General features: G+C 43.9%; 1 protein-coding gene across 5 annotated transcripts in view; it reads right to left on the reverse strand.

Annotated features, from left to right (window-relative positions):
• Positions 1-22,671, reverse strand: part of adamts3 (ADAM metallopeptidase with thrombospondin type 1 motif, 3) — a 48,143-nt gene extending 25,472 nt beyond the window's left edge. For 3 of the 5 annotated variants that reach the window (XM_061278561.1, XM_061278560.1, XM_061278557.1), the window contains exons 1-5: positions 22,363-22,671; positions 22,020-22,041; positions 19,798-20,231; positions 12,337-12,493; positions 3,005-3,201 (exon numbers count right to left, since the gene is read on the reverse strand). In XM_061278561.1, the coding sequence (XP_061134545.1) occupies positions 3,005-3,201; positions 12,337-12,493; positions 19,798-20,231; positions 22,020-22,041; positions 22,363-22,425 (873 nt within the window). In that variant the 5' untranslated portion in view covers positions 22,426-22,671. The remainder of the gene's footprint in view (positions 1-3,004; positions 3,202-12,336; positions 12,494-19,797; positions 20,232-22,019; positions 22,042-22,362) is intronic. The other 2 variants (XM_061278559.1, XM_061278558.1) reach the window with 2 other exon arrangements.
• Between the last annotated feature and the right edge of the window lie 2,056 nt (positions 22,672-24,727).

A 24,727-nucleotide genomic window follows, 5' to 3' on the forward strand; every position in this document is an offset into this window, starting at 1 on the left:
GTTCACTAAACTAATACCGATTCATCGTTTAGAGACACAAGTTGCAAATCCATTTACGGCCATTTACAGGCTTGGTCGAGGTCTGACCGCAATACAAAAAAAAATAAATGGAGCTAAATTAAAAAAGAAAAAAAAAATCTATTTCTATCTCAGTATGACAGAAGGATGCTCAGAAAAGGTCCATGACAAATTCAATTTTCAGCCTCCAGTACGATTACACCAATTTATTTATATGCATCCTATTCTTGATTATTCAATCACGCAGCCGGCACAATGGGACTGTAATGGAATAAAAACACGGCTTTCAAACACCGAGCTGCAATTTGTGAGCGGAACTGAGCAAACTTTAGCCATATGATGTTACTGCGATGCAATCACGAGAAATGCAGGTTGAGATCCAGTCATCCATTTTCAATGCTGCCCTTAGGGGGGAAGGGGGAGGGGGGTTCCCAAGGGTGAGCAACCAATACCGGGCTGCATCACAAACTGACAGCCACTCTCACATGCACTCCCGCGGGTAAACTCCAGTTATTGACTGCCTGGCATGCATGTTTGAATACAAAAAGTGAAAAGTAAGTAGGAGGAATAGTAAATGCACTTACAAACTTTTTTTTTTTTTTTCCCAAAGTTTTCTAAAAAAAAAAAAAAAGAATCAACTACCCTGATCTGTTCATACATTATATATTATATTGCAATTCCACTTTCGACCACTTGATGGTGACACTTCAAAGAACAAAGGAGGAATTTCAGGTATTTCAGGACACCCTAGCTTTCGTTGTGAGTCATATTGGATGAATTGTTTAATTGCCTTAAATACGCCAAAGGAATAGCAAAGTTGCCCGCTCGACCAAAACTGATCGACTGCAGCACAAAGCAGCGAAGCAATTGTGTGTAGAGTTCAATTTCTTCCCCCACACACTCCCTCACTCATCCAATCATAAATCTAAACGCAACCGTGATAAGATTTGTGACCGAGAGTAAGAGAGGCGCCCTTGCCGACGGCTCTAAATGCTTTTCTTTGGGTCTTCCTGCTTTCTTTTTCAGCACAGCGTCTATATAGCGTAATCACACCCGAGAATAAGGCACTTCAAAGCGTGCACCGCTACCCTTCTTCTTCTCGTGAAGTGGTCACTGGCCACTGATTGGAGCTCGTGACGGGCCAGCAAAACACTTGTATCGCAAATATGTTAGCTATTGAGCTCCACAGATATATAGGTGGACCAATGCATTTATTTTCTTGCAAAGGTTAAGCTGCATGGCAGCTTCATAGCAAGCTAGTGCTAAGTTCTTAATGGAAATAAATTATACTGCAGCAAACAATTGTGTGTAAATGCCATCTGTCTATATCCTTTAAATAATAAAATGAGTCTACGACGGACGCTAAATTGTTGTTGTTTGACGAAATCAGGGGTGTCAAACTTTTTTTTTCGCGGGCCGCATTGTAGTCATAGCTTCTTTTGGAGGGCCATTATGACTGTCAACCCAAATAAATGTATGAGCATCTCATATTATTTAGAGTAAAAGCTACAAACGTTTCAAGTAAAAACTGGTGAAATATTCAAACAACAAATATTAAAAGTGAAAACAATTTGCAATTCGAGGAATGACACATGAATTTGATGCACAATTTGTCTTTGCGGGCCACATCAAATGATGTGGCGGGCCGTATCTGGCCCCCGCGCCTCGAGTTTGACATCCGTGGACTAAATAATAAGACACGTGCAGACGTGTGCTGTGTTTTTGATAGACACGTCCACCCAATTTTATATCAGTTGGTGAAAGTTGGTCTCAAGGGCCCACACTCTTGAACTTTCTACTCACTCTTTGAACAAGTTCTGTTGACTTTTCACGCGGCTACTTACTGTACATGTGCTTCCTCTGACTCATTGATTGTAATTGTGTCTCGAAGGAGCCTGTAATTACAACTCATACGTCAAGGCGTCAGGAAAAAGCTTGATAGGAGGCGGACGACCAAGGCTATTGTTTTGTTCCCGTAATGAGCTATTCTCGTGAAAAGTCGGAATGCTTTTGCCCTAGAATTTGGACGCTTGTTCCTCAGCAACCAGTCTGCTGACGATGATGGAAGCCTTAACAAACCAGCAAAGCCACCCACACCCTTCCTTGAGGGTCCTGAGATAATGACCGCACGCACACGCGTATATATGTATACATATGCATATGATTCAATTGATTGATTGATTAAATACTATATATTAATATATTATATTATTACGATATATTATATACATGATTCATTTACGGAAGAGGATTAGGGCCAGTGAAGAAAAAAAAAAACCGAGGGGTTTATTCTCAGAATTCTGACTTTATTCTCAGAATTTTAAAATCCGAATTGCCACTTTCTGAAGTCAGAATTCTGACTTTAGGAATTCTGAGAATAAAGTCAGGATTCTGAGGAAAAAAAGTCAGAATCCTGTCACCCCTCGTTTTTTTTTTTTCTTTCTTCACTGGCCCTAATCGTCTTCCGTATTAATTAAATATATATATATATTAATACATATAATATATTATAGATATGATTAATTAAATAGAAATTAATTTAAATGAAAATTTGAATAATTCAGTTGAAAAAATAATTTTCATCTAAATGAGTTTATATTAAACTCAGGATGTAACTTAACCATCATTTTTTCAAAGGTTGCAATATGCCAAAATGTACACGTTACAGTACAGTAGGATGAGCCTTGGCAGGCCGTGCGCTTGCACGCTAACGGCAGCTAATCTCCGCAAGGAGACAGGACGGAGGCAGCTCGGCGTGGCCACTTCCTGCTGAGCGCTGCAAAGAGAACCGTGTCTTCGCAGCATGCCTTCTCACACAAAACACCCTCCCCTGCTGAGTGTGTGTCTGTGTGTGTGTTTCCTTATATCAAGTGCGGGTCAGCGTACATACGCTGAGGCGCACAATCCGCGCCACGCATCGTCATCATTTCGATATCAGCCACGATTCGCTTCATTTTCCGCTTATTGAAGGAATGTCCACACTTACAATATTCATAAGCGTGAGGAGGTAGTTCTGCACATGTTCCTTCCCGTGGAATCGAACCACCGAGTCGTCCACTCCCAGCAGGACTTCGATGTTGTAGTCGTTCTCGCCAGCGTCCCGCCGTCGGCGCTGCTGGACCGTCTCGTTGATCTGCCGCGCAACTGCATCCAGAGTCCCGGGAACATCTGGCAACTCTGCTTCTGACAATAAAGAAACAATAACAATGATATCTTTTCGTAGATTCACAGTCATTCGTACGTGCAGGTTCTGCTTATCTGCTGGGACGCGACTTGGGCGACTCACGCCACGATCCAATTATCTCAACTAGCAAAGTCGGTGGCTGGGGTCGGGGCACGACAATATTGCGCCCCACCTCGGTCCGATCCATCCCTTGCCAAACAACTTTACTCATCAACTATGAATCCTGCTCATCTAAAAATAGATTGAGATATTTCTATTCAGTCCAACCTATACTGCACAACTTTGCTGAGTTTGCTTCTCAGGTTTTTGTCCTCGGGTTGAACCGGCTTTTCGGTATGTTATTTTTGGAAGCAATCCCTTCCAAGTGGCCATCAGATTCCGCCTCCTGATTTTCTGATCGGGCTCGGGTATAGCCTCCCTTACTCCGCTTTCGGAATCTTTATTAGCTGCTTTCGCAGTCGGGCCTTGGCTCTTTTGGGGCCTTATTATTTCGCTTCACGTCGTGCTTGCTGTGGGCCTTTTTCTGAATAAATACGTGTTTAGTCAAATTAATTATTGCCGAACGGCCCTCAGCTCCTTCGCGAAGCATCGTTAGCATGCAAAATAACAAACTCACCATCCGTTTCCTGACAATAGCAGTGAAAAAGTAGCTTTCATTTTAAACATCTTAAACAGGAAATTAAATTCATGGTTATGATTTACTGTTAGATGCTCAGTTAAATATGACCACCAGCATTTGACCACTCTGCAGTTTTGATAGGGAACAGCCCAGTGTAATTATTCAAATTTTTATTACTAAAATCCAAAAATTATTATTATTATTTTTTTTTAAATAAAATCCAAAAGCAAAAAGATTTTTTTTTGCCCTGCTGTCAGTATGGGGGATTGTTGAAAAAAGTCTTTATGGTCACGGTTGTAAATACACACAATGCTAATTTTTCTCAGACGTGACCAAAAGATCTTCAGTATCGTTATTGGCGCCGCACACTAATGATCCCTGGTGGTTACGTAAGAGGGAAAAACCAGATTTGGCTTCAGAGTATGCGTCTCTGGCTGCGTCTGATATGAAAATGAAGTGAAGCATTGGAGCTGACAGTATTGGGTCTGGCTGGTAGTGCACTGTGAAAGCGATCACACTCGTCGACGTGATGGAAGTGGCCGCGCGCACGCCACTTTGTATTTCAAGCCCTCCATTCAGATGAGTCATTCTAATTGAGATATGACACACTCACATTTAATGATACACTTCCTGTTTCTAATGCTATACGTTCCACTCTACTTGTGTCATACAAATCACATCAATTAAGATACTAATCCCTCCAATTAAAACGGGATACAATGCAAATTCATTCCAACTGTACAATGAAGAAGAAATCGGACTTAAAAAAACGGATTCTGGAGCACCACCATTAAGAAGATACGGTAGTCTTTAAGGGACAAAAGAGAGATGTGTAAGCAGAGGCCATTTTCTTTTCGTCTTTTTCCAGAGATGCTCCGCTCTACAGACACTGCTGTTAGTTGAGCGGTCGAGGCCAGCTAAAATAAACAGGGCAGAAATGTCCGCCACGTCTTCCGCGGGCCGGGCTTCTACAGGCCGGGGATTGTGGGCCGAATTCCTGCCCTCCACCACTCGCGCCGTGACACTGGCATTCTTGTGCACCCCCACCCCTCCAAAACACCCCACCGCCACCCTCATGAGTAAACAGGCTACTTGAAAGGCACAGGACTTCCCCTCAGTAGCGCCGCTTTAAGACCACTAGTGTGCTCCGGGTCCACGGACCAGTCCCTGGAGACCCCCGCCGAGGGTAAGGGGTGGTTGGATCTGAGGGCCCGGCAGGGGGGGTTACACGTGGCACCACCGGACGAGTGGGCGACAAGGCTAGCCTACGCCGCCGCAGGCTAAAAATAGCGGCCAAGTCGGCGACAGTGGAAATCTACTGTCTGTCGGTGGCGTCATACGCTCATTTATTCGTGCGTGAAAAAAAAGCAGGTTGATCAGGGACGGGAAGTACAAATACTGCTGTGTACATTTTTGTCCATATGGCAAATCAGCGAACCGTCGATATTTTCGTTGTACTTTCTCCCATAACTTTTTAAGTTCGGGCCCTGGTAAGCACAAAGTTATCAATCACCAACTTGCCAGGAGTCAGGAAAGAAGCACGATTCAGCTGCTCGGGCGGGTTCACTGATCCTGCAAGTACACAATAGGAAAAATCAAGCCGTACTCTGACGCACGATTACCATCAGCCCTTGTTGTTTCTTGGAAATGACACAAAAGCTTGATTAAACGCTCACAATAACGATGATCTCGCCTCCTCCAGGAACATGAAACCGAGGATAATTGCACAACATAAGCTTTTCTCATGCGCCTGAAAATGAACAGCAGCGATAACAACAATAACAACGAGGGTTTAATTACACGCCGCATCACCGCAAAAAGTTGCTTGACTGGGCATTTCATATGGCAACGACTCCTTACTTGCTTTGTGGTGCCAATTTAATATGGGCTGGCCCAAAACTCACTAAACGAGCCCCGATATTGAAGCCAACGCTCAAACTCCCGCAGGGTCACGCGCTCCTGGACCGCTAATGAGTTCGGCTGATTCGCCAGAAATCAAGAATAAATAAACCCAAGAGACTTTCAAGAGAAATAAAATGTTACTGTTCACCTAATTAGGCCTGTAAAAAGGATGCACAGGGAATAAAACACGCTAAACGTTGACACAGCAGTCTACTTGGCTAATGCTAATGTGAATCCAAAGCTGTTAGTTGTTTAATGACCTCATTTTTATATTCGTACATTGCAGTGGTAACAGGCTGAAGCTATTGCTTAAGAATGCGACAGGCAATAAAGAAATTTGATAACAACGGTAATGCGCTAATGAAGCACTTAAGCTAGTTTCTTATCAGTATGTGGCTAATGCAACATGTTAGCATCAATTACACCGCCAAATGATTCACTCTAACGTGATTGTGCCAGGTGATACAATACAGTTCAAGATTTGATTACGTTTTCGGGAAATTGCTTTTAAAAAGCACCGTACGAACGCTAACCCGAAAACTTAGCTACCCCTTTCGATCGTCTGGTGGTTAGTACATCCGACACGACTGTACGTATGCAAAGTTTAGCCCGCTCACACAAAAACAGGCTTTCTTTCTTTCTCGTCGTCAGTTTTAGCTAGCTCCGCAGCTTGCTGTTTTCTGGAGGCTATTGGTGTCGCTCTTTTGATTCATTGACATAAAAGTTGCCTCAAGTGTTTTGGGCCCGCTGGAAGCAGCAACGCCGGACAACGCCGGACAACGCCGGGCCTTGTTGCCGTGGCTTGACTACGCAACACGCAGCCAAACTTAGGCCTCATTCATGGCCGGGGTGCGAACTGCATTTTTTGGGAGGGGGTGAAGAAAACGCTGGCTGTATTTCCTTTTCGGGGAGTTCAATCCAATTTAGTGACCCGCATCCGTTTCTCTCAAACAAACAGCCCAATGTCGTGGGCATAAAAAAGGCCGAGCAGAAAACTGTTTTCCACTCTGGGGCCTTCTGCAACACAACGGATCAAATTCACAAATGTCACGACCTTAAAAAAATAAATAAAAATAAGCCTCAGAGGATACTTGTAAACGGAGCATATTTCCTCCAGCGAGGATGACTCTGTTCCTGCTTGTCTCATCTGATGGAAAAGCTGCAAATCACGCACCATCGGCTGATGGAAAAACCAAAAATGAGCTTTTAACACAGAGCCTAGCAAGCACTGTGGTAAAATACCATCCATAGGATTTTAGCACGTCGTACAGTACCGCATCTCTGTGGTCCGCGTACGGGTATTTACATTTTCCATAGCAAACAAGCGGTGACTTTTCGCGTATTAGCGATGAAAAGTCACACAAACAACACCGCTGGGCTTTGTTTTTCCCAGATCGAGCTCGGAACGTGTACCGATGAGAGCGGCTCTATAGTAACCGCAACAAGCAGCAGGAATTTCAAATATTTGGCTGACAAAACGCCAGCAGAAAGAAGGGAGGGGGAGACAGAGCCGCCATGTGAGTTAAGAGAAATGAGTGGAATGATGACGATGATGACAGCCAAGGTCTTTTCCATCCCGCTAATTATCTCCAGGTTTCCGACGGAAAGTGCTCAGAGCGCGACGAGGTACGACCTACCCGATAGACGCGCCATGACGTGGAAAGTATCGTTAGAAGCGAGGTCTGCTTCGTGACAAAAACAAAGTAGATTCCGCTTCTATTTATTTACGGCTACTGTCGACGCAGATGGAAGTGTAGCATAATTAACCAGATGGTATTATGTTGTAGCTGGTCTAACTGTACCATCAAGTATTGTACGAGATGGTACATATCGCTATCGTGACGTAGCTTCATGTATTGTAACATATTGTCGCGAATCGTTAGCATATACAAGTTTCGGCGTATTGAACCGTTTCATTCCGTATCGTTGAATCTCACGCCATATTGTAATTTACCGTAATTAAAACATTCACATTACATTGTGTCATTAGTATCGGATCATATCGCATTATTCCTTATCACATTGTATTGTATCGTACCGTACGGTATTTCATCGATTCGTACTAAATCCTCACATACTAAAACATTCTATAACGTGCACCGTATTGTCCCGTACCATATTGTATTTTATCAGCATGCATTGTACCATAATGTATCTATATCGTTACGATCGTATGAGAACATACTATATTCATTTGATCACATAGCATCGTTTCATATTTATCGCACCAGATTAAATTGTGTCGTTTTGCACCATATTATATATGCAGTATCACGTTATATCAAACATATATGTATTTTATGATAATCTAACTTATTGGTACCGTATGATAACATATTGTACCATAATACCATATGGTATGTCGCACTATTGTATCATAGTTTACCGCAATGTATTGCACCACATTGCAATGTATGAGATTATAGTACCCGATACAGCATGTCAGCGTGATACAATCAGCGCTGCTTCATCAAGCTCACAAAGGAGACAAAAAGCACAGATTTCATATCCTGACTTGAGTATGTATTTGTTGGTGCTAATGATGCAGATGAAAGAGGGAGAGGTTGTTATTGCCACTTTTTTATCTGCAGCGACTCCGGCTTGAAAGCTTTGCGGCATTAATTTGTTTCAAGCATTATATGCACACAAACACGCACACACGGGGAGGTTGCAGGTTCCCCCCCCCCCCCCCCGCTGACATCTGACCCATCTGAAATTGCTTCTGTTTACAAGACATTAGAGGAGCCATGCTCGGTGACATCAGGTAACCTTTAATGCATTTAGCTTGATAAAGGTAAATTGCTTGGAGAAGCCTCATACATATACGCATTCATTTTCCACAGAAGGCCAAGGCTGTTTTTGCGAGACTGGTTTCTTAAGCAGAGAGAGAATTACCAAAGTAGGATTCAGTCGCTCTTATCACCAGATGCCAAAGCATTGCGAGCGAGTGTTTCATTAAATAAAGTTGGGCGGCAGACGGTTCAGTAAATTACTTCCCAAAGTGGTTTTCCCGAGACACGGCAATACATCTTTGCGCTTAAACAACTCAAGATATGACAGAAGGTATGGATTAAAAAAGCTATAAAGCTTCACTATGTCAAAACATTCTGAGACTACTTTCAAGATTAGGACTTCTGAAATTTGATAAATTTGGTAAAAATAAACGCATGAGCCGAAATAGGGATACATTTTATTTTTACATAACTAAGTGAAATTATAATTACAGCAACCATAACCTTTATTTTAGTTTATTTTCAAGAAGTTTTTTTTTGGATGGACCACGTCCATCCTCCAACCTTGCTCCTCTCCTGCCATCTCACCAAATTCCTCCGCCCGCGGCCACCCCCGCTCTTAGCTTAGCACAGCCATGCTACAAATATAAATCAGCGCTTTTCCCTTTGGAGCGTGACGACACCTGGCTCGGAACCAGAACCCTCCGCCGCCGTTGCCTCCTCTCTCTTTGTGCCCGCCGGCCTCAGAGCGCCTTCCAGAAGGCCGCCGGACCGCGACGGTCTTCGGCGCCCCCCACCAGACGCTCGGTTTTTCGTGCTCATATTTCTACCGACGTGTGAAAATGGAAGCTAATATCCAAAGACCTGCAAGACGGTGGAGGGCTGCGGTTGCCGAGCGCGATAAGAGGATCTCTGAGGGATAGTGGGGACGCACATCTGCTCTGACTACAATTCAACCTCCATTGATGGATGATTTATTGATGTCTGTGACATCATCACTTTTGAAAAAGGGGGTCCCACAGGGCTCAATTTTAGAACCGATTCATTTTCTTTTAGAAGTAAATAACATTTGTGCTAAATGCTATCGTATCTACGACGATGACAGTATTGTACCCCACAATAAAATTGTTTGGTTATAGCAGGCTTCAGTGTGTACATCATCATCTTGCCCTAAATACCAAGGTGATGTCACTTGCAGGCAGCAATTAGCTATGCTGCAGAAGCTCCACTTTCCAGTCATGAAGACTCTTGATTTTTATTCACAGTAGAAGCGGATGATGAAATGTTTCCCTGCGTTTGGATCTCCACCAGGCAGACACCAAAGCTGTTAGGGCACATTTCACCTTAACACCGGCTGCCAGGAATTTGCCTCGCAAAGCTTTTTAATGCGCGTGATGAAGGGAGACGCATGGTCCCTTTTCACCATTTCTTCTCACAGCCTCCCCCCCAAAAACGAATCCTTTTTGCCAACTTACAGACAGCCGGTAAAACCACGGACCATCTGCTTGGAGGTGACATGAACTGACTGACTGGCGGGTTTCTTTGCCACTCGAGAAGTTCTTCCCGACTACATTTAGAGCTTTGAACGGGGGCATAACATGTAAATGTGAATTTTTAATGGCTACGCCTAACAACCCTGCGCATAGTTAGCTTGTTTGATGGTGAAGTGCTGCCTCCGCCAGCGAAAACCCAATCCGTCCATCTATCCATTTCAGATAGCACCGGTCGAAACCAGCCGCACTAGCCCCCAAACTCAGATCACCATCAGTCTAGCAGGTAATGCGAGATGGGCTTTGGTGGAATTTCTCATTCAACTCAGTGCTCTGGATCTCATTCTATGATGTGGGCGTAGCTAATAAAACATCCACCGTGGGTGTGTACTTTCACAAAGTGCTGGGTCAACACACACTAACTTTCCAAGCACGATTTTCATCTGGCTTTGTGGAACGTTGCTGACAGACAGACAGACGGATGGAAAGACAGAATGACAAGAGGATTCCACGCGGGCTGAGTGGGGTTAATAAACTAGCAGCGGAATCTTTGAAAGCTTCCGTGATTTGCAAGTGGAATGTCGCGACGTTATGTCATGCGCAAGGCTTGCTGTTGCGGAAAAGTTCACCTTTCATGCCTCGATGTATCGTGAAGTTACATGAAATCAAAACGGTTTCTTATTTGGTCCGGATTTTGGATTTTCATTCATTGCGGTCTTCTAGCACGAATGGCAGTTTACTTTAATGTCATTTGTGAGTTCATCGTCAAAATAAGGAGGTCGATTATGAAAAGACAAGAATACGAGACAACTTGAATTTTTTTGCGAATGAAATCCAATCACATGTAGCACACGGCCTAACAAAAGGGTCAGTCAGGTTATCCTGGGCGTTGACGCAAGTGACTTGATCATCTCCGTACGATGAAGAATAAGAAACAAACAGGAAGTGAGTCACCACCATAACAGTATCATCTGTTCCCGATAAAGAAACAACGTGCTGGCCGACCATTAACACCTCACCTCGTGTAATCCGCCGGGCCGGCGTGCTGTTTGCTTTGGTTGGCGCACGGCACGGCGCGCGTTTGTTTTACGGGCAAACACGACATGCCGCGCGGCTGTTTTGCTTCGAGGAGCGCCAGCAGAATGCTCCGAGCTGAACAACCAAGCAAAAAAATACGACTCGTTACGCGGACGCTGGGAGAAGAGCCGAGAAGCGCAGAATTCCCACAGCCGACGCGACCTCTGTGGCAAGGAGACTCCTGAGTCGGCTGGAGCGTAGCGCCAGATGCTAACGTAGCAGTCGAGAGGAGACGTGAAAAATAGGAGACCATTTTTGTTCGACCTATAGTATGCCCTCTCATTTATTTTTTTAAATATTTAAATTACATTGAAATGTATTTGAACTTGGAAGTACACCTTGTGCTGTTTTTCACCATAAAAGGAATCGACGTGCAGCTCCGGTGGATTATTCTATTCAACAGCGTTGACATTAATTGCTCAAGTGGCGCCATAACGTCAGTAGCGTGAACGGTCGATACAAAAGGTCACCATTGCACAAGTTTTTATTTTATTTTTTCCAGGTGGGAGAATTATTTGGTCCCACGGCATGAAATCATCTAAATGTCAAGGCAATGTGTGCATGACTGTGACTCAGAGATAGTGAAATAAAATTCTGGGACAATTATGTTTCTTCCAATTCTTGTACATTTTAACACCCAATGCCATAGGATGAACATGGAAAAAAATAAGGCTGATTCCATAAGGCTTAACAGTCTTAATTGTCTACCCAGGCATTTCAGTCAGAATATTATTATTATTTTTTTTTAATAGAGCTAATATTAGATTGTACATCTCTAATGTACCATTTTAATGCCATACCAGTTATCACGACTGGCGCTGAAATTCAAATACCTGATGTGCTGCAATATAATCCAAGAGGATTAAATGATAAAGCACCGGATGAGCTCCGCAATGCGACATTTCCATAAACGTCGATGGCCAGCGTGATAACGAGCGTCAGCCTAGCTTCGCATGAGAAATCCTGTTTGGATGATTCCCAAGGAAACGCACTCAAAAAATTGCCACGATCTCCTTGAAGAGATGCTCGTCAGGATCGGATTGAAATCAGTGTGTCATATCTGATGCATCTGCCTGGAAACTTGAGCGACACGCTGGAATTTAACACCATTACATCAAAATGGGACGTGCGTATGCTCAAAATTGGGCTCAAGCGATTACGTGATACACAATTTCTCTCATGTTGTCATTTTCGACTCCGTTTAGGACAATAACTGCACTACACCTCCAATCCAGTAGGTGGCGATGCACAGAAACCCAAATTAGTTCCACGCTGTCATAAAGCAAAAAAGTCGGCAACCATTTGGCATCTTACCTGGCTTGTGGTAGTCCACAGAGATGTCGGATGGGCCCTGCAGCACGGCTGACCTGCGGTACACCACGTGGACTCTGCCCTGGTCCTCCAGCTCCTGGGTGCCCCTCTCCAGAGGTTCAATGAAATACTCGTCCGCATCCGTCCGGATCATGCCGGCCTGCAACGCGCAAAGATCGGTCCTCAGGCAACAAAGTCTCATTGCGTCCCACATCGCAAAATAAAATAAGAAAATATGAGGAAAAAAACGGTCACCACTGTTTTTATTGTTACGGGAGAATATTCTGACTCTCAAGAGGTCAGCGGTCATTCATCATAGATAAAAAAAAAACTAAAAAAAGGAAAATTCGCTCACGTTCCATCGCAGAAATAAATTAAAAAGTAGAAAATGGCTTAACAAAAATATAATATTACATTATGTAACAGTCCCTCACCAAAGAAATAAAGTAAAAAAATCTAATGTATAAATTCACTCACACAAACTACTTTTTACTCTTTAGCTTGTATTATAAACATACAATAATTTTTAATTTATAAGTAACAAGAAGGAGATTCACTGGTGCTGCCCATTCTGCAGTTTGGGCAACAGGGGGCAGTAGAAGACAGCCAGCTCCTCTCTCAGTTTCTCAGTACGGCCGTAATATTAGTCGGTCTTCACAGAGGATAAAGAATGTATGTTATAGAGTCTGTCCACATGTACTGCAGCACCAAGTGTTGCATGCAGTGTAACAACATAGATGTTAATTGTTAGCTCAAGCGCTTACTCAGTTTCCCTCTTGTTAGCGTTCAGGTAGTCGAGCCTATGTGCTTGTTACACAAGGAACCACCCCGATCATGGAGATATGGATATGTTATCCTACCCCCTAGTGGTGATTCATTGGAGTGCATTGACTATAGGGCACTTGATAGGGTGTTTCCAAAAAAAAAAAAAAGCTCAGTTCACATAGGCTCAGTGAGCGCCCGGTGGCAAACCTCGGCAGTTGGCGGCCTGCTGCTGCTGCTGCTCCTGCACATAATGGAGCATTTAGTGGGCAAAGAGTGGGATATATTTCCCCTGGGAGTTAGCAGCCTGGAGCGAGCGGTTTAAAAGGTCGTTAATGTGGCTTCAAGGTCTTTGCCAGCCACGGCTCCCGTTTGCCCCTTTCACACGTTTGCATTCCCCAACTTAGCGAAGGAATGTCAGGAGCACATATAGCGAGTGCCAAACGTCTCTCTGGTATATCGCTTCTAAAGACGTTGACAACCTTGTTGTGAGCCAACGTCTTTGATAGGCTCACTCCGTGGGACAAGGAGGGCAGAGTGAAGATGGAGACGTTAGCTTTTCAGCTACCAATCAACCGGGTAAAGTATCGAGTTAAACTAGTGAAATAGTCCAACTATCCTTGGCTTTTCCAGATACCAGATGATGAAAAAGATTGGATTTAGCCAAAGTGCCTCAACTGTCAAAAATTCCAATTAGGGTCCTTGAAACATTTGTTTGCTGCGCCATAGAAGTCCATTTTCAGTAGCTTTAATCAGACCCGCCAAAGTAACCGGCGTCCAGTACCCAGACATTAACCTTGGGGAAAAAAGCAAAAAGCCAGCCAGTGAATGTTCAACAACAACCACACAAAAAGTCAGGCTGGGTAATTATGTAAAAATATTTAACCATTAGCAGAAATAAATCCATTGATGAGCAAGCAGCATTTTTGTTGCCAAACAAATCTATACTCTCACGCATTGGCAGATTTAAATAAGCTTAAAAAGTATCAACAAAATAAAGCGGCTTTAACTTTGAGCTGTTATGCGCCGAGTTTGCAAATGATCTAAAACTTTTTTAATCTTGAGTTGTTTTTATGATGATAATCCAGAAGGGCATCTGCATAATAATCTTTTTACCGTAAACTGTCACACAAATACACAACAAAATCAACCATGAATGTCCCGTTGAATGTTTAAAGCAAGGCGTACGGCTGCTCGCCGGTCGCCGGCTAATGTCATAGTTTACATTTTCACTAATACGTCGAGGTTTCGGTATGGGAGAGTCAAAAATATTTTTTAAATTGGCAAATTGGAAGATGAGTTACCATCTACTCATGTCTTTCATTAATAATTTCAGCTAGCCATCCGTCGGCTAGCGGATAACGCTAACCTCATTTTGTTTCAAGACCTAACTCCCGGATGGGTCTTAAATACGTTTATTCGGTGGTGCATTTAGGTTCTAAACGTGACGATTTGCTCTTTCGGTTTGTTTTCCTTGCGTATTTTCAGAAAGGCACTCGACCAAGATTTTGCTTTCCGACAAGAAATGGAGATGCGTGGCGCTTTCAAGGCGGCGGATGAAAATGGCAGCTAATGATGACGAAGGTTTGCTCGCATTTCTGCAAAGCAAACACACCTTTGAACAACACGGCGGGTGAAAGGTGCCACTGTCCCGCCTCATAGCGAGCCCTCTAAGAGGTTTTCGCACTGAAAGGGGCCGTTTCTGACCAACTGGAGCCCTTCAGCTCAATGCCACATGTTATTCTTGGCAGGGCAGCGCTGTCTGCTTGGCCCGGGCTGAAGCCGGGGTATTAAAGTGATGGAACACAGCAGTCTTGATCACCCCCCCCATTTTTTTTTTTTTTTTTTTTTTTACGGCCCTGCAAATGGTGCAAACACCTGCCGGTGTCTTCCCCGTGATGCCATTTACGCGACAGTGGCAACTTGACTTTCAAGTAGGGCTTATTTATAAAAAAAAAAAAAAAAAAAAAAGGAATTTTTTGAGTCACCTACTGAAAATTCACAACATTTTTGGGGACAAATGTTGAGAATTTGAACCACAGTAGATCAAATGCTTTCACAGTGATCACTGTAAATCCGGAAGGTTTTTTTTTTTTAGTTTGCCGATTTGGTCATTGGGGTCGCATGCAAGCAGATAAAAGAAAAAAAAAAAAAGATTTGAAAACGCCGAATGGGAAGAATCAATTTGGTGACAAGCAAAGTCAGAAAGCGTGTATGTGTCGTTTACACGGGGAGGGAGGCCAGCCGGCCGCAGACGTGAACTTTGAGGAGGATGGGAACGACCAAACGTTCCGCCCACTTGAAGACACGGAGGTCAGCTGCATTCCTGACTTGTTTGCTCTTATCATTTTTTTTTTCCCTCTTGCTCTCTTTCCAGCCAAGTGCAGCCTTCTTGGGCCATGTGACGAAGAAGAAGAAGAAGATGGAAAACGTGACTTTAATTTCAGCAGTCTTTTACTACACAAGAATCTAAGTATAGTCCGAGTGCGAAATTCCACCTGTGCCCAACGGTGATGACTGTGTTTACAATGTCAGCCATGAAAAAGCGCAGTTGTGCTTCAACCTTACCCATGACTGTCATTACAAGCGCAAGAAAGTGCCTGCCATTTTCTTTTTTAAAACTAGCGCCACACGAAAACTCCCAACAGGTGTTTTTGCTTTTTCTTTCCGAGGTCGTCCACATCCGCCGATGAGTCTTCAAGTGGGGTGCGAATAAATCGTTGGGGATAATAATTGACATTATGGATGATCGTTTGGGCCATAGTTGTAGCCGCCTGCATCAAAGTCAGACGGTCGTACAACTGAACAAATTTCAAAACACAGCTCGGCAATATGTTGCATCAGATTCAGGCACGTACGCTTCACAGCCAACACACACACACACACACACGTGTCAGAGGTAGCAAACACAGGAAGTGTGCGTTTCACAAGACCGCTGGCTATAATTAAGTTTTCGGAAATCGCACGCTAACAAACGTTCGCCTCGCACAAGGCGGGCGCGGAGCATCAAAGAGTGGCAGGCACGTTTCCGCCAAACGCTTCATCGGCGCCTCGACGCTCGAGCCGCATCACGCCGAGCTCCTAATAAACAATTTTCTGCGGAATACATAAAGGCATGACTTTAATTGGTTCACTTCACGTTTGAGGCCACGTTTCATGTGGGATGGGAACAGAGCGAGCTTTACCGCAAAATGAAAAAAAATCCGATTAAGTGACAAATCTCACAAGCGTGTTTATAATTGCCTGCAGATGTCCAAAGATGCCGCATTTCTCCAAATGATCCTCGATTCTTTTCCTCCGCAACGAAATGTCACAAGAAGACGGCAAAGCACTGCTTTTGCCTAAACCAAGCTCCTCAACTCACTTCGACAGTTCTTTAGCAGTGAATTGCCACAAGGTGGCAGCAAAGCTCTCCAGTTCTTACCTTTTTTAAACGTCATAATTAATCGGAAGTTCAAATCTCAACGATTCACCGATAAAGTTAATCATTAAAATTATTCCGCCACATTTTACCTCCATTTTAAATCATTCGTGAGCAATCTAATAAATAAATAAACTCCATTGTTTAATTGGGTAATGCATGCATTTTAATGATGCATGTGGTGGTGGTGGGTGGGGCAGGACTCCACATGTGTGATGAAGTGCAGCGCAAGCAAATGACCTCGGGACAGCTAACTGCCACAACATCATATGAGAAGCACAACTCTCACATCCTGTTTGGACCCCCTCGCCCCCTCCCACCACACACACACACACACACACACACTCCCACCAAGCCACTGATTAACTGCTTCCTTCAGCCTGCTTCAAAGAAAATTACTTTCTGATACTCGCACCCACATTTTGCTCCATCGTCTGTAATGCACACTTTCATGACGCCGGACGTAGCAAAGCAGCCCCACAATAGCCAAACCTCCTCCGCATTTCATTGTAGACACACTAATATGGCATCACAAATCCCAATGCCTTTAAGATTTTCCGTCTACACTGCACAGATTCAAGGAAGCCCCCCCCCATGCCAGGAGGAGCAAAGCAGCCCCAAAACACAAGCAAGCCTTTTCTCTTCTGACACAAATGTTGCAATTTGTTACTTTCACATCTCGGAGACAGCAAGACTGGATGCAAAGTTCGCAGGCTTATTATCATCCTTCCATCATTTTTTTTTTTTTTAGTATCTGTAGTGTGCCGGATGTTCTCATTGCGGTCCACGCAAATGTGAATCCGCTGGCGATTCAATACGAACACAAATGCGAGGTGCAAATCATTTAATTGGCGTGTCAGCAGCTGCTTTGACATAAACGCCAGCAGGCGAAAATACGCGCAGAATAATAAAAAAAGGGCATCCAATCGACTAAAACGGCAAACACGGCTAATGGGGCTCGACAAGGTTTCGCCGCTGGGGACCAACAGGGAAGGTCGAGGGCCAATTTCACGGCTGCTTTAAAAAGGCAGGAAGAGGCTCATTTTCTATTTTCAGTCATGCTCTCGTTTGGAACGGCGCCTTCGTCTTTCCTGCTTGCTTGACAAACATCCTCACATGGTAGATAAGTGGAATGGGAGCATCAATTCAAAATGAAATGCTATATACAGCACAGCGGCACCTTGACCGAGCGCTTGTGAACTTTGTCAATTTACGAGCTTTCAGTTCCCGGAGTGAAGTGACGAAAAAAAAATTGAGCTGGAGGCAAAAAAAAAAAGTTGCCTTTAGGTTATCATTGTAAATGTCAAAAGTGAGCCATTAAAACAAATATTGTATATTTTTATACAACAGCATAGTCTCTATTGTTTATTATTCTTCATAATGGATGGAATTCTAATTCATTCCAATTGGGGGAGAATCAATTAGATACGTTAGTAAATTGAATCAAAAATGAAATTAAATTGGAAGTGGTAAACCGAGTTACAAGCTTGGTGGCAGAAGAAATAAACTTCTGCAGTCAATGCGCCACTGTCCAGCGCAGCGCATGAAATATAGACGCTTTGTCGGCACCTGATGCATATTTTCCGACAAACAAACCCAAACATTACTGCCGCTTTCAGTTTTCCAGAGAGAGAATCCGCAAAAATCTCCTCCCACACCCTCGTCTCTGTCACACTCCCACGCCAGCAGGCCTTACTATACGTCGTGATGTGAAGACCATAAAGGACACCTTTGTAAGGGACCATCACTGCCGGCCGGGAGTGCTTGAGGAGGCAGACTAAGTGGTTGGAGGGGGTGGTTGGTGAAAAACACAAAAGGCACAGAGCTGCCCATGCACAAGGAGCTGCTTTCAACGCGCTTCGTAAATATCAATATTTCATCAAAATTCAAATCACCTCAAATTTTCTTTGGAGCAAGATGTCGTGTGCGACCCAACTCGTCGAAACGGTAGATTTGTTTGTGGAATCTGAGTTACACAGGTAACATCCACCTGTTTTTAGCCATCTCAAAGGAGCGGCCATTTTGCCACTTGTTGTCGACTGAAAATGACATCACAGTTGCCAGGTTCCAACCAATCACGGCTCACCGTGAAGGATATTTAGATATATCATAATATTATATAAGTGTATTCTGTATTATATCAACGATATTTTATCACACATTATATCAATATAGTAACTCTACATATACAAAAGTTTCTGATGACGTTTGCTTCTTCTTCCAACACTTTTTTGGTCTAGTTTTGTCCAGCTGCCTCTGCGTTAAGCCGCCTGCATTAACGAGACTGAGAAGGAATTCCGTTTATTCGGTTTTCTTTATGGAGAGCATAAATCTGCAGCAGCGGTCCCTTCCGCTCGACCAACTTCGAAATTTGCCTAACGATGCAAAATATTTTCATTTGACCGCCGTTGCTTCTTATCACTCAAGCCTCAGCTTTAGGAGAACGAACGATAACACAAATGCGACAACGCTTGGATGCTCATTGCTAGCGTAAAAGCCTCACACAGTTTCTGAATAACGTGAAGATAAGCCATGTTTTGCTTTCCTTGAATAATCAACATGCACGCATTCATATTTGTCCCATCAACAAATACAGAGCAGCTTAGCCCCTGGCTAGCTGCTATCACAGTTAGCGATGTGTTATTGGCGTTTGTCCAACATAAAGAACAGCCACCCAGTTTCCCTGGTTTGGATCCGGCGAGGGAAAGATAAGACCTCATAACCTTTCTTGAAAAGAAGACAAACTTTGCTCAAAGCAAGACAGAACTATTGACAGAGCACTTTCTTAAAAATAAAAAAGACAAACTATTGACGTTGCATTTTGCTAAGCGATGGTCAACGTCCCGAAAAAGACGACACTATTGGCAATACAGTTGATGTAGCACCTTTCATCAAAAGAAAGTATTTTAACAGTTGTATGGGGGGGGGGGCATTCCCTTCCCATCCCTAATGTTAAGCATTCGTTTTTTTAACACATCGGAATCCCAAAATGGAATCCCGGGCGTGGGTGATTCATTCTCTAAATACCGCTTGAGTGTTTTACGAGGGTTGACGGGGAGGTCCGGTTGGCCCGGGCCGCACAAAGGCCCACTCCTGTTTTATGTTGGGAAGGGGTCGTTTCGAGGGAGTCGGGGAGGCCTTCGCCGATTAACAGCCACTCAAGCGTAACAAACGTCGGCATAAACAGCCTCTTGAGAACAATGCGCTGTAAAAATGCTGACGTAAAGAAAAGTCCCGAGTTCCGGACGCCCCAAAACGGGCCCGTTGAACAGCACACTTACCAGACCGTCGCAGTTGTTAATGGCAACCGAGGCCCCGGCGACGTCAGTGATGTCGCCCACGAAGGTGCAGTCTGTCTTCAGCAAGCTTATCCTCGTCGTCCCGTTGTCGGACGCCGTCTGGTTGGCGAAGGGTCGGGAAGCTCCGCCTGCGGTCCCAAAGCCTTCGTCGTCGTGCCATTCCACCGTGGCGCCCGGTGCAACCAGCCGGTTGTTGGGCCGCAGTCGCAGGTGGAACTCCTTGCCAAAGGCGCTGATGTTGAAGAAGAGCCGATCCGACGGGGTGGGTGGGAGCGTCGGGGGCGGTGTCGTGGACGCCTCCCTCCTGACCCGTTGCTTGTGGGTGGCCGACAGCAGGTGGGACAGGAAGCGTCCGTGGGCATCGGTGCTGAATGGAGTGACCAAGCCGTATTCCTTCAGACGGCGCTTCAGATGATCTGCAACACAAATCAGCGGACCTGTACATCAAAAAGAACCAGACAAGACCATACCGGCGGGTTCCGTCAGGGCAATCCGGGTACTACGTCGGATTACAGTTGAAGGCGGTTTGGCAGGGGTTCGATTCTTGATTGTTGGTCGGGCGACAGTCGGTGGGCTCGGATTGCGTTTATATTTATTTGAGCGCACTGGGAAGCACTACAGAAGATTACACTCGAGTGGTTTAGAATGGAACTAAAAACACTTTGCTATGGCCCCATTAGTGTTGTTTTTTTAATTCAGACCCAAAGCCAGTGTGCCAGCAAGATGAAATAAAATGTAAGACATTTGGATGGAAATCAGGTCAGGGAAGAAAAAACAAACAAACAAACAAACAAACAGGATTTTAGGATCGGTTTTGGCTATTTCCAGGGTTCCGTTGAGCTTTACTTCTCGTGTCCAATTACTGCTAAATTTAACTCCAAACATGGAAGACGCATATCCTACATTGAAAAATGTGTAGATTGGTGGGTCGGAAAGAAAAAAGCTAAAGCGCATTCGAAGACCTTGTAATTACGCAAAAGGTTTGGCCATTCAAACAGGTGTCTTTGCTGAAGGTAAAATTACACGTCCAGAGAAATGACAAAACTGTTGAAAACAAAAATATGATTTAAAAACACGAAAACAAAGATTCTTGGGTAAGACAGATGAAAGTTTTGTGTTAGTGACAGACAATAACATCTGCCAAAATGAAAAGTGATGCCAACACATCTGCTTTGAAAACATAAAAGATCTTTTATGAGGCCAAGACCAAGTACTCTGTCATCAGACACACTTGTTTTTTTGTTTTGGTTTTAACCCGTTTGCAACATTAGCTCCGATGTGCTTTCAGCTGGTTGAAAATCCCCCCCCCCAAAAAAACGGACAAACTGGACAAAAGGTGTGTGAAAATCCACGGCAGGAACGACACCGATGGAATTTATTTCCCCATTTTTATGCCATGTGTTTTCACTCCTGCAGAAGACACAATTCCCTTTTCCCCCCCCCAAGCAGTCCTTGAACACACCACACACCGGCAATTACGTGCGTACGAGTCCCCGGAAAACCTTCGGTGGGAGTAACGGGCTTTTTCAACTTGCGAAACAGGAAGTGAGCAAAGAGAGGTCAAGTGTTTGCGTAAGAGGGTTTGGGGGGGGGGGGGATAAGGGGGTACGACGTGAACCATGTCGAGACTCAACTCCTTGCTTAACTTCCCGATGGAGAACAGATGTGGAGGGATCCAGAGGTGGAATTTGCACTTCCTGTCTTAACGGGTTCTGTCAAGCAAAGCCCTGGTAGACTAGAAGATTGTGTGCATCTACATGTGTGTGTATGTGGGATGCAATGATTCCAAATGAATAAAACTACATACATCAATAATCATGCCCGAATCTGTACGTCATATAATAAACCATTGCTGTCTGTAGGCATAAAAAGCAGGAATGAAGAGAAACTGACATTGAGCAAAAAAAAAAAGTCTTAAGATTTAAGAAGAATATACTTTGGTGACATTTTTGCTTTTGATTTTTGCACTGTGGTTAGCATTAAGCTAAATGAACTTTCTAAGGCAGTTATTTGGTTCTTTTCCAAAACACAAAGTGTAATTCTGTAAAGTTTTAGTTTGACAGTAAAATCAACTGCAAAAAACATATCTTGAAATTTTTCTGAGAGTCTATATACGTATACGAGTTTACATGAAGCGAACCCTAACCTTTAACCCCCCCCCCCCCCCCCCCCACACACACACACACTTTTTCATTGAAACTCACCTTCTCGATCACCTTCACCAGCCTGCAAGACAAAGGGAGGAAATTAATGAAATGAAATAAAATATTCACGCAAACAAGAGAGTACATGGTATCATCTCAAATCAAATTAACCAAAAAAAAAAAAAGCTTTCTTGAAAACGTTATGCAACAGTATAAAGTGTGTGTGGCGTGCATGTGTGGAGTGTGTCAACATCTCACACAGTGCGCGCATTTAAGGGAGTCAAACGTGCACGCAACACACACACACACACACACACACACACACAGCCTTCTTACAGTCAGTCCCTCTTCTGTTTTGACCTTTAACGTTAAAAAAAGCAAACGTGACCAACAAAGTTTTTACCTTGGCGGCTGAAGTCGCGATAAATCCCAGGAGCACCAACGAGGCGAGTGACAACGCGGCCATCACAAGTCTTGTCAAGGAAATCAATAAGAAATAAAGTTGATCCAAAAAAGAGATGGAGTGTGCGGCAAAATGTTGCCTCTGTCTTGTTTTTGTTTGTTTCTTTGAAATAACGCAAGGAGTGCAGTGAGGCTAGTTGCGTGACTTTTTGGGGTCACTGTCACTCCAAAGTTTGCGTGGGTTCCACCGCCGCTCGGGTCTCGGCCGCTGCACAGCTGCGCGACCTGCCTGCCTTGCCTGCCTCCTCAAGCTTCCGCCTAATAAACCAAATAAGTCCGGCCCTGTGTGACGTCAGCATTGCCCCCCCTCAAAAAAACGTCCCACGCATACTCTGGTACGACAGATATCAAAAGTCTACACCCCACTTCAAACGCCAAGTTTTGGTGATTAAAAAAAGGATGTAAAATAGGAGAGTGACTTATATAAAAACTTTTTTGACCTCTAGGATGTAAAACTTTTTTGTTCAATCTTATTAAGAGGGGAATAAAAGTAAATGTAAAGACTATGGTTGATGAAGTATCCACACTCCCTTAGAATAAGAACGGAGGTGGATGACGTAAATGAGGGGGGGGGGGACCAGATGAGGTGTTGGGCCGTTTGGGGGGGTCTCTGAGCAACTGTGATGTCATTTTCAGTCGACAGCAATTGGCAAAATGGCTGCCCTCGAAGGCTTGGATTTTGCTGCTTACCTCACATTCCTCAAGTTTTCAACTTGACCTCCCCTTTAATTTTTTGTATACGTAGATGTTCATTGTAAAATATTCAACATTTAAAAAAAAAAATAATCTTACTTTGGGGTCTTATTTTTAAAGTCATTTTTACATGTATTGATTTTTCAAAAACATGACACGTCAGCATTTTTCGCAAAAATACAATTGGACTATTTTGTTTAGGTGCAGAGCAAAAAGTTAGACATCAAAAATGCTGAATTCATGAGATCTGCCATCATACATCTGTAAAAATATTTCGTAAATTAAATAACTCCCTTGCGGAATGCCGGCATCATATCTTGCTCATGACAAGCGCTACCTTACAGTGGCTGAAAACCATCCAGAGTCCAAATCAATTAACCCAACTTGTGAACATTTCCATAGCAGCCATCATAGCGAGGCGACGTGTGACACGACCCACCAATCACTTGCCATGTCATGCTACCTATCTCATTTGCAGACGGCGCAGCGAGCGGCATTCAGAAGATGAATGTGGCCTCGACATTGCAAATAGACGCCATTTTTTGATCACGTCAAATCTTCGTCTGGCCATTTCGGAAGGGGTAAAATGGGTACAGTGGGACCCCTCCGTGGAGTTTTGCTATTTGCGGTCTGGCCTCTTCGAAAAGCTAGCGTCAAAATGGCGCTTCGCTTTATTTATTGATTTTCTGATTTGATTATTTATTTATAAGTATCTTTTGCATGGCTTTTCGACAGAGGAACATAGAAAGTAACCGGTAGGTGAAGTTAGCGAACGACTCTTGAGCCTGTTGGCGATGAAGTTGACCCCCGCCTGCATGTAAAAATGGGGTTGGGAGTGCAACCCGGAATGCCGTCTTTTCACTCTTTCTCGTCCCAACACAATGACCCGTGACGTCTTTACCAGGCAGGTTATGTCCCGCTCACAATGGGTCCACGTCGCACCCCGTGGGGTCAGCGATGCTTTTTGTCGTCGGGGGGCAATAAAAAATCATTGGCGGCTAAAAGACGGGACATTCCATTAGAGGGTCCAAAAGGGGGGAGCTGGGAATAATTGAGATAAATTAAAAGATGCTCGTCATATCCTGAATGGGGAATGCCCGGAAAGTATTTATTTGCCTGGCAACATGCTCAATAGTTTACTGCTGATTCAAATGGTCTAACAAAGTGATTTATCATTTCTATATTAAAAGACAAAACAAAAACTTTGTAGTATGCAAGGCTCCCAAAACAAAGTGGAAAAACTCTTGATATTATGAAATTAAAATCACAAATAATATGGAAAAAGTTGTAAAAAAAAAAGCTGCAATTGCTTGTCCCGTATCAAAACCCAGTTGTCATAATATGGACACGTGAACGCCACCGGCTAGTAAAATGCAGCTTCTTTTTCTCGTTAAACTCCGAAATTCAGAAAAGCGTATTTTAAAGCTCGCGATGATGTTTGCCTTTCAGGGATTCTCCACGGAGGCCCGCCTCCCGCTGACTTTTCCCCCCCAACCACTCATTGTCGGCGCAACACACGATGCTGTTGTAATGAGCATGGACACACACAGACGCACACACACAGATTCTGCTTTAACAAGGCTCATTTGAAAGGCAGCGGTGCAGCGGAAAGA

Source organism: Syngnathus typhle, linkage group LG5, assembly GCF_033458585.1.
Source record: "Syngnathus typhle isolate RoL2023-S1 ecotype Sweden linkage group LG5, RoL_Styp_1.0, whole genome shotgun sequence".
Lineage (NCBI taxonomy): Eukaryota > Metazoa > Chordata > Actinopteri > Syngnathiformes > Syngnathidae > Syngnathus > Syngnathus typhle.